The 16,676-nt window shown below is 33.9% G+C and overlaps 1 protein-coding gene across 4 annotated transcripts in view; it reads right to left on the bottom strand.

The window, feature by feature from the left end:
• The window catches only part of LOC109833494, an 11,449-nt gene extending 9,128 nt beyond the window's left edge, over positions 1-2,321 (bottom strand). For 2 of the 4 annotated variants that reach the window (XM_020401178.1, XM_020401182.1), the window contains exons 1-4: positions 1,602-2,321; positions 1,457-1,511; positions 1,322-1,367; positions 1,141-1,239 (exon numbers count right to left, since the gene is read on the bottom strand). In XM_020401178.1, coding sequence (XP_020256767.1) covers positions 1,141-1,239; positions 1,322-1,367; positions 1,457-1,503 — 192 coding nt within the window. In that variant the 5' untranslated portion in view covers positions 1,504-1,511; positions 1,602-2,321. The remainder of the gene's footprint in view (positions 1-1,140; positions 1,240-1,321; positions 1,368-1,456; positions 1,512-1,601) is intronic. The other 2 variants (XM_020401179.1, XM_020401180.1) reach the window with 2 other exon arrangements.

Here is a 16,676-nt window from a genome sequence, read left to right as displayed (position 1 = left end):
ATGTTGATTTCATCAAGCAAGTGACACAATTTCCCTCCTCTTCCTTATTCTTTACACCACTCACAACGAGGGATTTAAGCTAAGTATAAGCTAAAATTGCTCAGTTCAAGGAGGAAAATCCTACATGTAGCCTGCTTTCATTTTTGCTATTCATTGCCAAATGAAAGTAGGAATAAACAAAAGGACAGAATATAATGTGTCCTCGTTGATTCATACATGCAAATATATATATCCCAAAGAGACCTCATAAGCTCTCATTTGAATATTAACTTAAGGAGTCCAAGATTGATAATTTGTATTGAGCAGTCTAATATATTGTCAACAGCAAGGATACCTTCAACATCACTTGGAAAATCAAGTGTTTGAACTACTGCTATTACAAACTCGTGCAAAATCTTCAATTTAAGTTCTCAGTTCTATGTCTCCATGAAAAAATCAGCTCAGAGAAAAGCTCATCCAAGCTCTTTCATAAGCTAACAAACTGAGGTCTGGTGTGGACGATTTCAGGCTCATTTTAGAGCAAGTCCAAGCTACACATACTCCAACATCGTAGCTAACATAGCAAGTGGTTCATGCTTAAACATCGTTTCTTTTAAGGAGAAAATGTTATAACTGTACATTGAACGGAATTTGAACCCCTCATCCCTTTTGGTTTAAGAGGTTACAAGAAAACCAAAAACTCATAGGAAGTTCAACACGAACTCAGTAAGCGTGAGACGAGACTGACAATGCTATATAAGGATAGTTTCATTACGATCCATCATTAAACTGGATATTAATTGGGCAACTGTCTAGAATCTTACCTGTATATTGGATGCATCAATCTGCTCAGTATGTAAATTATAAGGACCGGGAGATATTAATATGATTAATATTTCCTCACGTTTCTCCTCCGCTTTCTAATATTAGATAACTAAACAAGAATTTTGTAAAATATGTTTGCTCAAGCAGATGTTTTAATAAATGTCTCAAGTGATCTGCACTCTCTTCACCTTCAAAACTAGTAGACTGTCTACACTCTATAATCAATTTACATATTGATGTGGCGTGTTCCACTGATCAAAATGCATCTAGACAAAAAAAAAAATCTATTAATGAAGTTGAAGCTTTCTTCACCATGAACATCAACAAACTACTAACCTCAAACTGTTCAAATGTTCGGTACTTTTCGCTCAAAAGCTTCCTCCTTACAGTGCCAAAGTCCATTGGATGCTCAATCACATCATGGTAATCTGGAAGCTACACAAAAGGTAAAGGAAATCATAAGCTTACTATTACCACTAAAACTCTTGAAAAATAATAGAATCTTAAGTTTCTAAACCTCATGGGGATCCACAGGCTCAGCAAAGACTTTGTAAGTGTCCTTCCTGCAAATCCAAAGACCAACAGAAATCAATATTCACACTAAATTCAGCTGAAATCAATGAAAATATCCAAATAAAGAGTGCATTCGCACTTCTGAAGCTTATCAAGAATCTCTTCCAGCTCATCAATCTTCGGCATTGGAGTCCCTGCACAAGCAAAACACGCAGAAATCAGCTCAAAACCAATCTTTTATTGAGAAATTGGAACAAATGGGCAATAGCTAATCAAAATCAAACCTGTAACAGCTCGAATTGGTCTCAGAACACCATTCCTCTTACTCTTCTGAGCATAAACAAACACAATTAATTCAACCTTCCACAAAACTTTTTAATTAAAAAGAAAATCCGCAGCAGCAACTTGGCCACTGAGTTGAGCTAATATATTTGTAAGGGACCAAATAAAAAATTCCTAAGCTAAAGTTACCTCCCGGTGACCAGATCCATCCGAATCCTGAACCCTATCAATCCTCCGCTTCTTCAGCGGCTTCACAATCTCCTCCTCCTCCTCCTCTTCATCCTCATCATCCTCCGATGCTGATGTGGCAGACCGATACGAAACCGACGGCGAGTAATCCGAGGGCGGTGACGCGCGAGATTTGGGAGCGGTGACGGGACTCGAGTCCCAGCACCGCGCCGCTGAAATAGGAGGTAACTTTAAGACTAGCTTTGAGCTTCTCCTCCCTTGCTCTTGCTCTTCTTCATCATGAGATCGAGCTCGTCCTCGAGGTCGGCACGGTACCGAGTCTGACGTGGACGTAAGCTCCGGCGAGCCTCTGGCGGTGAGTTTACCGGCTCGGATCTGCGAGTTCGGATCGGATCCGACGCTTCTTCTTCAGATGGCCTTTCTTCGCCGCCGCCATCATCTCTTTCTCTCTCTAGCTTCTCTCTTGGTCGCCTGTTTCTCTCCTCTACCTACTGCTTCTGCTTTCTCTCTCTATCTTTTCTTTCTCTCTCCTCTTGGGTTTGATTTCCTCTCTCTCTCTTCGTCTTTTACTGACTTTTTGTTTAATGGGTTTTACTTTTTTTTTTGGGAGGGAAAGAGGTGTGGGCCCGCTGGTTGGAGTTTGTGTGGGAGAGGGAGGTGTGTGTGAGTGATTGGCACCCATGACAAAATACCAATGTGTGGTGTTCGCGGAACAAGGCAGGGGTGCTAGATTGGCGAGCGCGACGAGAAAGTCCGAAATTGGATTCGGGCACGTAGTCGGATCTGATTCGGGTTTGATCCGATAAGAATGGCGCATAGTGGGCAATAAAGCATACGGAATGTCGATCCGAATGAGGTTTATGGGATTTTCGATCCTGTTCAAATTATAAATTTTCAACGCACAAAATTGAATTGTGGTGGTCTTTTTTTTTAGTTGGAAGAGTGCCAGTGTTGGCAAATGGTAGTGTTGTTTGTTTTGATGTATTTTGTGAAACTTTGGATTGAAGAATGGAACTTATTAGTTTAAAGTTCTGGATTTTTATAAAAGGTGTTACTTATTTAGAATTGTGAATTGTTACGTTTGATAAATGAATTGAATAGGATCTGTGAAAATCATACTAACTTTAGTCTAATTTTTTTCAATCAAATATCCTTAATAATATTTAGGTTGAACCAGACTGGAAAATGATCGGATTTTGTCCAAGATCCATTTCAAGCGAACAAAATATTTAGTATGATCTTTTCAATATCTCTTATATGCAACCAAATTCCTATAGATATGTGATTCACAAACCAACTAATGCCTTCTTTACGGTCATCTTTCAAATTTATTCTCATCCCCTTGTTTTGGGTGGGCTTGGATAGAGAAGAGGGAATGGGAAGTGAGGAGAATGATTGAACTAAACTCCAAGAGGAAATGTGTGTGATAAAACTAATAATATTTGGATATGCAACTAGAGGATGTAGAGGGAGAGAGTGTGATCGAACTTATGTGTGTTTGTTTAGAGTAAAAAATAAGGAGAGAATGAACCAACTCACTTAGGGGCTGTTTGGTTGCTTTCCTCCATTTTCCAAGACCAACATTTCTTCATTTTTTGGTGTTTCCTTCACTTTCATGGAAAGTTATTTCTTGTCTTTGTTTTGTGAAAAATATGAAGAATAATTGCTTTCTACAACTTTCATTTGTTTGGTTCAACTTGAAAAGAAAAGAAAGTAGTTGATGTATGGGTAGATTCCCTCATTTTCTAGTGTTTGTTTCAAACTAAAAAATAAAGAAAATTTGATTGTGGTCACCATGATGTGATTACCACTCACATAAAACAAAATCATTGGTAACAAAAAATGAGGGGTCAACTTGCTTTCCATTACACAAAAGTGTGAATATTTGAGGGAAAAATTTCAAATCATGTAACAACATGAAGGAGTAATTTGAAAAAATATTTAAAGATTTGAGGTAGTAATTTGCAAAATGTCCACATATGAATATTTTTAGAAAAAAATTTAAATAACTTTAAAGACTATGGGGACTCAAAATTAACTCTGAAGACATAACATAAGCATTGAATTCTATAGAGAAAGGTTCAATTATGCTCAATTTTGGTCTATGTCGTCATAATATGCTTAGCTATGAAATCTAAAACAGCAATGTTGACTGCATGTATAGCCTCACCAATTGATTATTAGTATAAATTTTGGCTACATACATTAAAAAAAGACCATCATCATAGTTGTGCATATACCATCATCCATCTAATTGAGCTCAACCTGAGCATATACCTCTTAAAATAAGAACTCATGAACGGAACATAGTTGCCTTTGAAAGTACCCTAAAGGGGAGGTGAATATGGTAATTGCTAATCTAATCCGATATCGATGCCAAATTATCCTTAACAATACGATATGCACAATAATATAAGCCAGGATAAGCAAATATGAAGCAATATGTGATATAAACAATGAGGCAATAAAAATACGCTAATGCCAAACTCAAACACAAGAATATGTTCACGGAGTTCGGTCGAACCACGACCTACGTCTTCGCTCCTCACTCTCGAGGAGAATCTCCACTATACTCAAATAACTATACAATCGGTTTTCAACACTCACCGACAAACGTTTATAATTCACACAATTGTCAATACACAATGCACTCCTTTAAGTGTTAGTCTAGCTTGTGTCATCTTCCTCAAGTGTTCGTAATTACTACATCTTCCTAGGATTTACATCCGACGCCACTCCTCTAGTAATTGACTCCGTCTCTCACCAATCACTTTTCTAAGCGTCCTTATGTATTGCAATGTGATCTCAATAATTAAGTTCAAAATAAATTTTTTTGTTCTCTAATACAAGGATGAGAACTAAGTGTAAGGTCACTCAACTAATCACACTCACAACCCAAATATACTAAGTGTGAAAAATAATTAATCTCAATATGAGTTTGTGTGAAACAATAAGTATAATAAAAATCAAACTCAAATTAATCTAGCATATATATATATATATATATATATATATATAATTTTTTAGTTATTGATGATCGCTTGATTGAGCTACATTGTAGATGGTCCGCTCCGTTGAACTTGATCTACATATTCTAAAACCCTAACACACCAAATTTGGGGTGAACCCATCGTGGTTTGACCCTTCATCCACTCGTATCAATTTTAGCGGTTTTGAATGAATAGAACTTTTTACATGGCTCGACGGAGGGTCAAACCACGATGGGTTCACCCTAAATTTGGTGTGTTGGTGTTTTAGAATATGTAGATCAAGTTCAACGGAGCGGATCATCCATAATAATCAAAATGACAATAAGCTAGATTAAAGAGTTTGAAAAACTTTTCTAAGAACTAGAGTGATGGATGTTTGAAGATTGATGCTCAAAACCAAAATGATCTCCTTCTCTTATAAACATTTTTGCATAAACCAAAACACTCTTGATTTTTCTTAAAAAAACCTTTAAATAAACTTGCAAAATTTTGTTTTTAAATATCTATGGTTATTCTAAATTGTTGAGGGTAAGGGGTATTTATAGACACTCAAAACAATATAGTCCAAAGCTAAAAGAAAAGCACAAAAAACGAGGCAAAACCCACAAAAAAATAGAATCTGAAAAACTAGTCTTTTTTTGCAATGGCTCTCTGTCGACTGAGTTTCATGTGTCAGTCGACCGATTTGAGATCACCATTCGACTTGTTGATAGGTGTCGGTCGACCGATTTCATGCATACGGTAGATATGACAGATTCTAAAATTTTTGCGTAGCTGACTTTCTAAAATCAATTAAAAATAGCAAATCAATTCTAAAAATCATAAATTTTTAAGGAACGTTTCTACACATATAGATAACATGTTAGAGAAATAATTTCTCAAATATCAGTTCGGATTTGTGAGAAATAACTATTTTAAAACAGATATTCCAGATTCTGAAAACTGAGAAACACTTGATTTTGTAAAATCAATCTAACATAGTAAATCAACTCCAAAAATGGTAAAATATTGAGAAATATTTATAAACATGTAATAAAACATGTTAGAAAAATAATTTGTCAAATTTCATTTCCCATTTGTGAAAACTTTTTTGTAAACTGTTCAATAATATGAAATCGTCAAGCACTTGGTTTTTGATAAAATTCTTCCAAACAAGTTTTAAAACACTTTTCAATAGATTAAAAGACTTGAGGAAAGATATAAAATAGTATAAACAAGTCTTTAATCTATAAAAATATTATTTTCTAGATAAAGATGATAAATATGAAATGAATATATATGTATATAAGTATATCTATTAGTTTTATATTTAAACGGTTAAACACATTACTTTTCAAAATAAAAATGATAAACATGAAACTAGTATGTATGTATGTATGTATATAAATATAAATATTTGTTTTATATTTATTTAAACTTAAAAGCTATAAAACGAAAACGTGTATGTGTGTAATATTTGAGCTTTAAAATATAACACACACAGTATAAGCCACTTAAACCAATATACCCACATAAATGATCTTCAATAAGCCCATCTTGGTTTACGCATGAAGCGGTATTGGATCTTGACTTGAAATGCAAAGCTTTATTTCGATTTCCTTCCAACCTCCTTTAGATATCGTCGTTAAGCTCAATTACATCCAACCTCCAACAAGAGGATCTTTGTGTAGATTTCCTAATAAGCAAATACAAAACACTCGACAAACTGATGTTAGGAATTATTTGTTAATCATCAAAACTAGATTGGATAGTAGGCTCATAAATATGAGACCTAACAGGCTTCAATCTGAATGAGCTCAACATGAGCCTATGATCATGTAAAACCCTAACAAAAGAGATCTCAAAAGCTCAACAACTTAGAAAACAAAATGACATATCTCCATAAAATAATATGCTCAAACTGAGCGTGTATGCATGATTGAGCTTAACTTGTGCATATAATCATGAAAACAACAAATAAAAGAGAACTAAACATGAACCATCAACTTGAAAAGAGCAAACCAAATAAAATCAAATTTGAGAGCTGAGAACTGAGTATAAACTACCCAAAATTAGCATAAAGTACCAAATATAAACCAAAATTAGCATAAAATACTAAATATAAACCATCATTGTGCTTATTAATCCAACCTATGGATGTAAACACAAAAACCGTAATTAAAAGAAAACTCAAAGAGCTCAACAACTCAGAATTAGCACCCATAAACCAAACATCGTCCATCTGATTGAACTCAACCTGAGTATATACCAATCAATATAAGCACGCATGAGCCGAACATAGTTGCCTTCAATCTGATTGAGCTTAACATGAGCTTATAATCATGTAAAAACCTAACAAAAGGGAACTCAAAAACTAAATGACTCAAAAAACCAAATGGCATAACTCAATCTAATAATATGCTCAACTGAGCATGTACGCATGATTGAGCTCAACCTATGCATATAATCATGATGACACCGAACAAAAGAGACCTCAACATGAACCATCAACATGAAAACACCTGACCAAATAAAACCAAATTTGAGAGTTGAGAACTGAATATAAACTACATAAAAATTAGCACAAAGTGTCATACATCAATCATCATATTGCTTATTGATCTAGCATGTGTACATAAACTCTCTTTTTAGCCTAATTAAGTTTAATTCAATAAGAAGATGAAGGATTTACCATGAACAAGTAAGCAAGAATAATCTAGCCAGCATTTTTTTGAGTGAAGATGAACTCCAGCATGAACCCAATCAAAACCATGCCCGTCACCAACCGTCGGCTTCAGCATGCCGGCGAGGTCCAGGATGATGAGTCTCAAAAATACATGGATTGAATTGAAACCGTGAGACAGAGGGAGGACGGTGACGAGATGGAGGTGGCGGCTCCAATACTCGATGATTTCGAGCTTCCGATTAGGCTTGCACAGCGGGAGGGGAAGGATGAATAGCAGGCTTTAGTCGGCTTTGCACAGTGGGAGGTGAAGGAGGAATGGGGAAAGAGGAGGAAGAAGAATGAGAGAGAGAGTGGTGACGAGAGCTGAAGGAGCTGAAAACCTAGATCCCCTTTTCTATTCGGAAAGGTAAAGAGAGGATTTTTCCGTGATTTTTCTTCCAAATCAAGGTTATGAACAAGGAAATTTTCCCCAAAAAATCCTAGCTGGCGCTTTAGTTTTCCATCACTTTTTTTATAATTTTTGCAAACCAGACGTCTTATTATGTGGGAAAACAGCAAAAAAATTCCGCGTCAATTTTCCATGGTGCATTTTCTACGTTTTTGGGACCAACCAAATAACCCCTTAAAATCTAACATCTCCCTTCCCAACTACTTTAATACTTTACACTGGATAAAAAAAGTAAGTTTGCTACTTTTTAACCCTCCCCCCCTCTCCTTACTGATTAAAGTATCTAAAGACAATATTTGGGTAATTAGCATTAAGCATCCTAACCTTTCCTGTGTTGTCTTTTTGTTTTGATGATGTTTTAACAAACAATTTATTACTAATATTGTTTATCTAGTGTTTGTATTTTCTTATTTATTATAAACAAACAATATGTTAGAGGTTAGATGGAATTGCGCCATAACGATCATATCAATGGAGGTTGGCGGAATATTGGTATGAAGCAATGCAAATCAAGTTAAATATTCAAGTTCAAGCTTCATCCGTATGTTTTCCAAGAAGAACTTATTGAAGATCAAGATTATTGCTTGGTATATTAGTTTAGGTTTTATATTATGCGTGTTTAGTACTTTAAGCTCAATATCATATGCACACACATTTTATTGGTTTCTATGTATATATATATATATAGTTATATATATATACACATTTTAGTTTTTGGTTTCTATGTATATATATATATATATAGTTATATATATACATACATGTTTTGGTTTTCAAGTTTATATATAAATATGAAATTACATATTTCATATTTATTATTTTGATTTGGTTTAGCTTTATAGATATGAAACAAATATACATTCATATTTTATGTTTCATATATATTATTTTGTTAAATACATATTGTGCAAAACTTTATTTTTACATAATATTGAGTTTTTGGTTTATAGACTTAACAGCAATAGTTTATATCTTTAATCAAGTCTATAAAATTATTTTACAAAGTTTTAAAACTTAGTTTATGTCAAAACATCAAAATTCAAGTATCTCATATTTTTATGTTTACAAGAATTCCCCAAAGTTTTATATTTTTCTGAATTTATTTGCTATTTTTAAAGGCAGTTTAAAAATCAGCATTTCTGCTTTAAAACTGTGCATGTCATATATCTGTCCGCAGTCAACCGGAGTGGTCACGGCAGTCGACCGCAAATTGTCCAGAGACTTTCTCTTTTTTTTAGCCTTTCGCGGTCGACCGGCCTTGGCACTACAGTCGACCGCCAAGTTAGCTATTACACAGTAACTGCTAGTTTTCAGTTTTGATTATTTTAATATTTTTAAGTGTTTTTGTTGGATTCTTGGGCTGGTTTCTTTAAGCCTATAAATACCCTTTTGCATTAACTATTTCCAACTAACCAAGAGAATGTTTTAAACAAGTTTAAGAGAGTTTTACAAGGATTTTAAAGTTTGTTTAAGTGTGTTTAAAAAGCTTTTAAGTATTTTTCAAGTTTCAATCTGTGAAGAGAATTTCACAAGAGCTTGAGGAGATCATCCATTGGTGTTTGAGCATTCAACTCCTCTCTCTCTCTCTCTCTCTCTTGTCATTCGTTGGAGAAATTTTCTAAACTCTTTTTTAGCTATTTATTTGTTTTGGTTATAATTTCTATTAGCTAGAATTACATTGAGTTTAGTTTTAATTTATCTCTTTGCTTACACACACAACCATTGAGCTTATTGTATTTGCATACATAGTTAAATTTGGGGTTGTGAGATTATGACATTTAGAGTGAGCTTTCATTATATTCTCATCCATAATAGAGAACAAATTATTGTATAAAGCTTTCATTGTGAGGATATACTTTGTAATACACTTGTACACCGAGAGGAGTGTGTGGTGAGAGACGGGGTCGTCCAAAGAGGAGTGACGTTGGTAGTAAAGCCTAGGGAGAGGTTGTAAATCCGAACACTTGAGAGAGACACGGGCTAGAGACCAACAGTTAGAGGGTGTAGATTGTGATTGCAAGAGTGTTAATAGTAAAGTTTCTAGAAAACCGAGTGTGAGGTGTAAACGTTTTCGGATGAGCGTCAAAAACCCGGTGTGATAGTGGATTTCTCCCCGGGAGTGGGGAGCGGAGACGTAGGACGGAAGGACCAAACTCCGTGATCATTTCTTGTGTGTTTGAGTTTGGCTTGTGTACTTACATTTTGTTTATCTCTATCGTCATTCTCTTATTGTCTAATTTATCCATTATATTGTTTGTGTTTGTTTATTTTATCCTTTGTTTATATTGTTTACCCTTGCATATATAATTGTTGCATATCTTATTTACTATGATAACTTGTTAATAAGTTTTAATTGGCATTAAATCTAATTTGATTAGCATAAGATCCTATTCACCCCCTCTAGGGTTCTTTCCTAGTGGCATTAGGGTCTAACATCCTCTCCCTAGGCATGGACTTTGACATAAAGCAACTAGTATCATATGCATGGTAAGCACTTCTTCTTATTTTATGTTTACCTTAATATGTTTTTTTAGTTCATTGAACACTTAGATTAATGGATTTGGAATTTCTCTGATTATGTAATAATTAGAGAGAGTCCAATTACTCAAATAGTTTATGTTTATTCCAATTCTAACGGATAGGATGTGGCAATGTAGAATTTTTACTATTCACAAAGGTGGTTTTCATATTGGTCATTTTCAAGATATCAATGAAGTTTCTAGATTAATAGTCAAATCCTGTTTGGTCACATTCTGGCCTTCGAAATTTGAATAAATGGTAACAATTTGAGTAATTGGAATCTCTCCAATTACCACCTAAATGTAAATAATCTGTGTATCTAGATCAATATAATTGAATGATTTTCCTTTCTTTGTACCATCAATGGACTGTCCGTCTAAAATTTTTTAGATTTCTCAATGTTTAACTCTTAAAAGTTTCATGCTCAAGTCTATCCAGTAAATCTCGGTTTAAGGTTAAAAGAATAAAAGAAAATGGAATGCATAAATTTTTTATTATTATAGGGAATATGGAACTTGAACTATAAATTAGCGAGTGCATTAGAAGTGCTATTATTGTCCATGTCAAATCCAAATTTTGGTACAAATTTTGGTAGTTAGAACACCTACTCATCAATGATATGGGTGAACTCTTTATTAACTTTGATCGGGACGACAATCAACTAACTTGATTGTAACCTCCTTTTTCTTTCTTGCTTTCTTTGTTCTAGTATATATTCAGTTAGCTCTCACATTTTCATTTTAATCTTCATCTTCTTGCGTAAAGACCCTCTATATTCTTAGCTATAGAGAATTTCTACAATTTACCATGGACCCCACAAAAAATATTAATTATCTAAATCTATACTACATATAAAAGAGGATTGGGGTGCTAAATTTTTTTATTGTCCTTTTTACCCCTTCCAAATTTAATAAATCCAACTTTAATTATTTTATTTATTATATTTATCTCAAGCCCTCATTCAATGAGTCTTAATTCAAATTAAATTAAACCGGTTGCACATCATCATAATAATAAGATCTAATATTAGTTTCTTAGGCTCTTAAAGGTTCCATAATTTATCTAATCTTATATTATTATTATAAACGTTTGTAGGATGTTAAACATTTTTCCAAAGATATCCTTCACCACATACATTCGTACGTACATGAATACATATAAATACACGATATAAATGTAAGAATTGCCCTCTCTAGGAATTTCATATCTATACATGCGTACATAACCATATCCACATACATAACATCCTATATGTTAATATTCTTTTCAAAAATGCCTATCAATTGTATGAGTATTCATCAAAGTCCATTTATTCACATTCTCATTCAAATAATTTATAAATGTTCAATGGTGTAGTAGTATTCATCAAAGTCCCTTTATTCATATTCATCAAAGTCCTTTTTTGTTCTCTTGTTAGGTCCGATTGAGTAGGAGGTGAACTGTTGCCTGCTTTATGTGAAAACGGCGGAGGAATTGAGAAAAACATGAAGAATAAGCAAAACAGACTCCACCACACCCTAGTGTGGTGTCTGCCACACCGGTGGTAGAATCTGCCCTGTTTGCCATGGGTGTGGTGTCTGCCACACCCTGGTGTGGCAGAATTTATCATATTTACTATAGGTGTAGTGTGTGCCACACCAGGGTATGGCAGACTCGTTTTTAGAATCCTAATCTATTTGGGATTGTGTTTTGTTATAAATAGAATCACGTTTTTTAGGGTTTATAAAGGAGAGAATTAGCATTGTTTTGAGCACTTTGAGAGGAAGATATTATGAGGGAGTTGAGAGATTTGATTATGGTTATATTTGAGTAATTTTGTGAGTTGTAACCCGTTGTATTTCTCCTCTATATAGTAAAATCTTCTCATCCTCTCCCCGTGGACGTAGGCAATTGCCGAACTACGTAAATTCATGTGTTTGTGTGTGATTTTGATCGTTTTTTTGTGAATTGCACTCGTGTTTGGTTTTTGTTTTCTTCTCTCATTGCTCACCGACTCGTTTGGTTGTCGAACACGCTTCCGTACGACGCACAACAATTGGTATCAGAGCACAACACTTTATTGTCTAATCACTAATTAATAATTACTGTTTTCTAACCTCCTACCTCAAATGAACCATTTTTTCATCATTTCCCTCTACCTATTCCACTTCCCACGTGATTAATTATTGCTTCCTTATTTAAACTTCCTTTTTTCCCTAAATCATTAGGCAAAGGGCACATGTGTTTTTGAATTCTCAAGTTCAAGAGGAGGGGAAAGGAATAAGTAGGGCAAAGATGGATGGTGCAAGTGATGTACAACACTCGGTGAGGTTATAATTGTAACACAAAATTAAAAGTAATATTTGCTTTAATAGTTGTTGTATTAAAATTCATTGTGTATATTTTGTTTCAACAAAGTATTAAACTTTCTTCTCTTATGGCTATAACAAAAATAGAGAAAAAATAACAATCACAACCAGTCGAAACAAAGCCAACAATGCCCCGCCGCTGCTACCGCAACGTTCATGCAAGGCTATGTGGACAACTAGATCGCTGATATTCGAGGCTTGCATAAAGACCATCACGTCTGCCTTAGCACCTTTAAGACTATTGAGACTGATGCCCACAACTACAATAAGGTTGTCCTTTGCTTCGGGGAAAACTGAGCAAAGCTTAATTTTCCCAAAAATGGCTCCCTTTGACTACTGTTGCCACCACCTGGTGATAACCGTAAGCCTTCTTGTTTTGATGATGTTTAACAAACAATTTACAACTAATGTTGTTTGTCTAGTGTTTGTGTTTTCGTATTTATTCTAGGCAAACAACGAGTTGGAGGATGGATGGAATAGAGCTTCAACGATCATATCAAATGGAGGTTGGCGGAATTGTGGAGTGAAGCATCGTACAATTCAAGTTAAAGATCAAGTTCAAGCTTCATCCACAAGTGTACCAAGTCGAGCTTATTGAAGATCAAGATCATAGCTTGGGTAATCTAGTATAAGTTTTATATTATGTGTGTTAAGTACGTTAAGCTCAATTATATATACACACACATTTTATTGGTTTCCTTGTATATATATGTAGTCACATTTATATACAACACAAGTTTTGGTTTTCATGTTTATAAATATAAAATTACATGTTTCATATTTATTATTGTGTTTCATGTTTATAAATATAAAATTACATGTTTCATATTTATTATTGTGATTTGGTTTATCTACTTAGATATGAAACAAATATATTTTCATTGGTTTATCTACTTAGATATGAAACAAATATATTTTCATATACATACTCATATGTTTCATTTTCTATTTTATTTGTGAAAATATTGTTTTCTCAGTTTATGGACTTAATAACAATCATATACATATTTTATTTAGTCTATAAAATCATTGTGCAAAGTTTCAAAACATGGTTTAGCCTAAATGTCAAAATTCATATGTTTACATTTTCGTGTTTTGGACTGTTTTGCAAAATGATGATATTTTTCATTTGGGAAGTCTTTTTTGGAAACTAGTCATTGTAGCATATTTATTATCATGTCTACAATTATTTTCCAAAGTTTTACATTTTTTAGAATTTGTTTGATATTTTTAAACAAGGTTTCAAAATCAGATTTTCATATATCAGTTCACGGTCGATCGCCACGGTCGACCGCCACGGTCGACCGCGCCTGAGATCTTTCATCAGTGGGCAGCAGAGAGTTTCTCGGTCGACCGCCGCGGTCGACCGTGAGTTCAGAATTTCCCACGGTCGACCGTCGCGGGCCGGTCGACCGCGAGTTTTCCTCGGTCGACCGCCGATATGACTGTTGGTTTCCAACGGCTATTTTTCTGAGCTGTTTGCTTTGGGCTTTTTTGTCTTTTGTTTAGGATTTTTGGCTGAGGTTTTGGGAGGCTATATATACCCCCATTGATCTCGGTTCTAATAGATCTAATAAATTTTTAAACAAGGGTTTAAACAAGGTTTTAAGTTTGTTTTGTTTAAGTTTGGGGTTTTTACAAAGAGGAGCTTACATCAGTTGTTGAGGAGTTCATCTTCAATATTTCATCATCCTCTCTTTGTGTTTATAGAGAAGTCTTTCTAAACTCTTATCTAACTTTACATTTGCATAGTTATTTGATTATCATTCTTTAAAGCTAGTTTTTATATTGAGTTTAGATTTGATTTTATTTACTCATTATTACACACACCCACTTTGAGCTTATTGTATTTGCATACATAGTATATTAGGGTTGTGAGAGATTGTAACATTGAGTTGTGCTTAATTGAGTTCCCATCTATTGTAGAGAACAAATTTATATTTGTTACATTGTGAGTGTTGTAAGGTTTTCGGTGAGCTAAAAAACCGAGTGTGTTGTGAAGTTTTCGGTGAACTAGAAAACCGATTGTGAGGAGTGACGTTGATCGGTGAGCGTTGAAAACCGACACTGTGAGGTGTAAATGTTATTCGGGTGAGCGTAGAAAACCCGGTTGTGATAGTGGATTTCTCCCCGGGAGTGGGGAGCGGAGACGTAGGACGGAAGGTCCGAACTCCGTGATCATTTGATTGTGTTTGAGTGTGCTTTGACGTTTATTCATATTTGTGTTCATTGCTCATTTCGCCATTGTCTCATTATTTATCATCCACTATCTTGTTTCATTTTGTTTACCCTTGTGTTAGTTTACATATTCTTGCATATATCATATTGTATATCTCTTTGGTAGGATATATCATCTTGTGCTAGTTTATATATCCTTGCATATTTTTATCATATAGGATATATCCATATTGCTTATCCTAGCTCATATATCTTGTTGTATTTCATACTTGCTAGGATAACTTGTTAATAAGTTTTAATTAACATAAAATCAGATTAGATTAGTATAAGACCCTAATCACCCCCCTCTAGGGTCTAACAATAACTTCTCCAGCAAAGGCACTTGAACAAGAAGGAGAGAGTTTAATTTAAGGTTTGTGATAAATTAAATGTTACTTCATATCATCATACCACGATCATCAGGAGGGGAGGTTGGGGGTAGTGATGAGACAAGATTTTCGACTGATTTGAAGCTTTCATCGGGAACTTGGCTTTTTCAAGTGGACAACATAGAACTTGCTGAGTTATTTGATAATGCAAGGAGTGTTGGTTATTAACATTTTTGTTATGGTGAATGATTTGAATTGAGGGGTTAAGTTTAAGATAACTTAAGGATTGTGTAATCTATTAGCAATTTCAATCATTGGAGGGATTAAGTTTTAAATAACTTAAGGAATATTAGGATACATCAATGATTTGGAGGGTTATTTTAAAATAATAAATATTTAAGGGAGTACTATCAAAATGATCTTTTTTAAAAATTTATTTTTGGTGAGATTATTGATAAACTAAGCTTCCTGTTTGTTAATCAATTAATTCTTTTCATTTTTAGCTATTAAATAATTTTCATTATTTTCTTCTATATCATGTAATTTCCAATGTAAAGAAGACAATTTAGCTCATGTTCTCTCTTACAACAATACAAATTAGTTTAACTTTCTATTCTTTCTACTATCTATTCTTTTTTGAATTTGAGTTTAAATACTGCTACTCCCTAGATCATCGGATTATGAAGCATATGAACGCTTATACTATATATGGTGTCCTTGATTAGAATTACGTATTCATACTATAGTTTTCACTATTGGCTCCTTTAGCATGAGAAATATAACAACTAATGATGAAAATACTCATGCTAATCTTTATTCCAGTATGCATGATTTTGTTCTAGAATGACTAAATTTTCTTTGTAATTATTTATTTTATATCTCTATTTTTCACATAATATAATTTCATTATTTTCTTATTCACGAAACACATTAAGGACATGAACAAATATAATTACATGCAACACACGTGCACTATACTAATTATATAAAAAATTATATAAAAAACTTATAGTCATAGGACTTGTTGAGATAAACCAATAATATTAGTTCACCTAGCTAATTGTAGGCATTCTCTACAATCAATATTGAAGAAAATCCGAACATAAGCTTAGTGAAGAATTATAGAATTTGTTGATTTTTGATAATTCATAAAATTACCATGTTTATTCTATTTTTAAAAAATGTTCATTTTCCAGCACTAAATCAGTGCAATAGAAATCTTTAAATTGTTTGCTTCTTCTTGTATATTTATGTTTTATGGTGCAGAGATTGAGGTGAATGGTTTGATCGGGGCTGTTTGGTTCGCTATTATAAGGAGTGGAAAACTCAGAAAACCCCTCCACGTCAGATTTTTAGCCATCCACGTCAGCT

Source organism: Asparagus officinalis, chromosome 3, assembly GCF_001876935.1.
Source record: "Asparagus officinalis chromosome 3, Aspof.V1, whole genome shotgun sequence".
Lineage (NCBI taxonomy): Eukaryota > Viridiplantae > Streptophyta > Magnoliopsida > Asparagales > Asparagaceae > Asparagus > Asparagus officinalis.
Note: the sequence above shows the minus strand (reverse complement) of the source record. Positions and strands in the feature narration are given on the sequence as shown.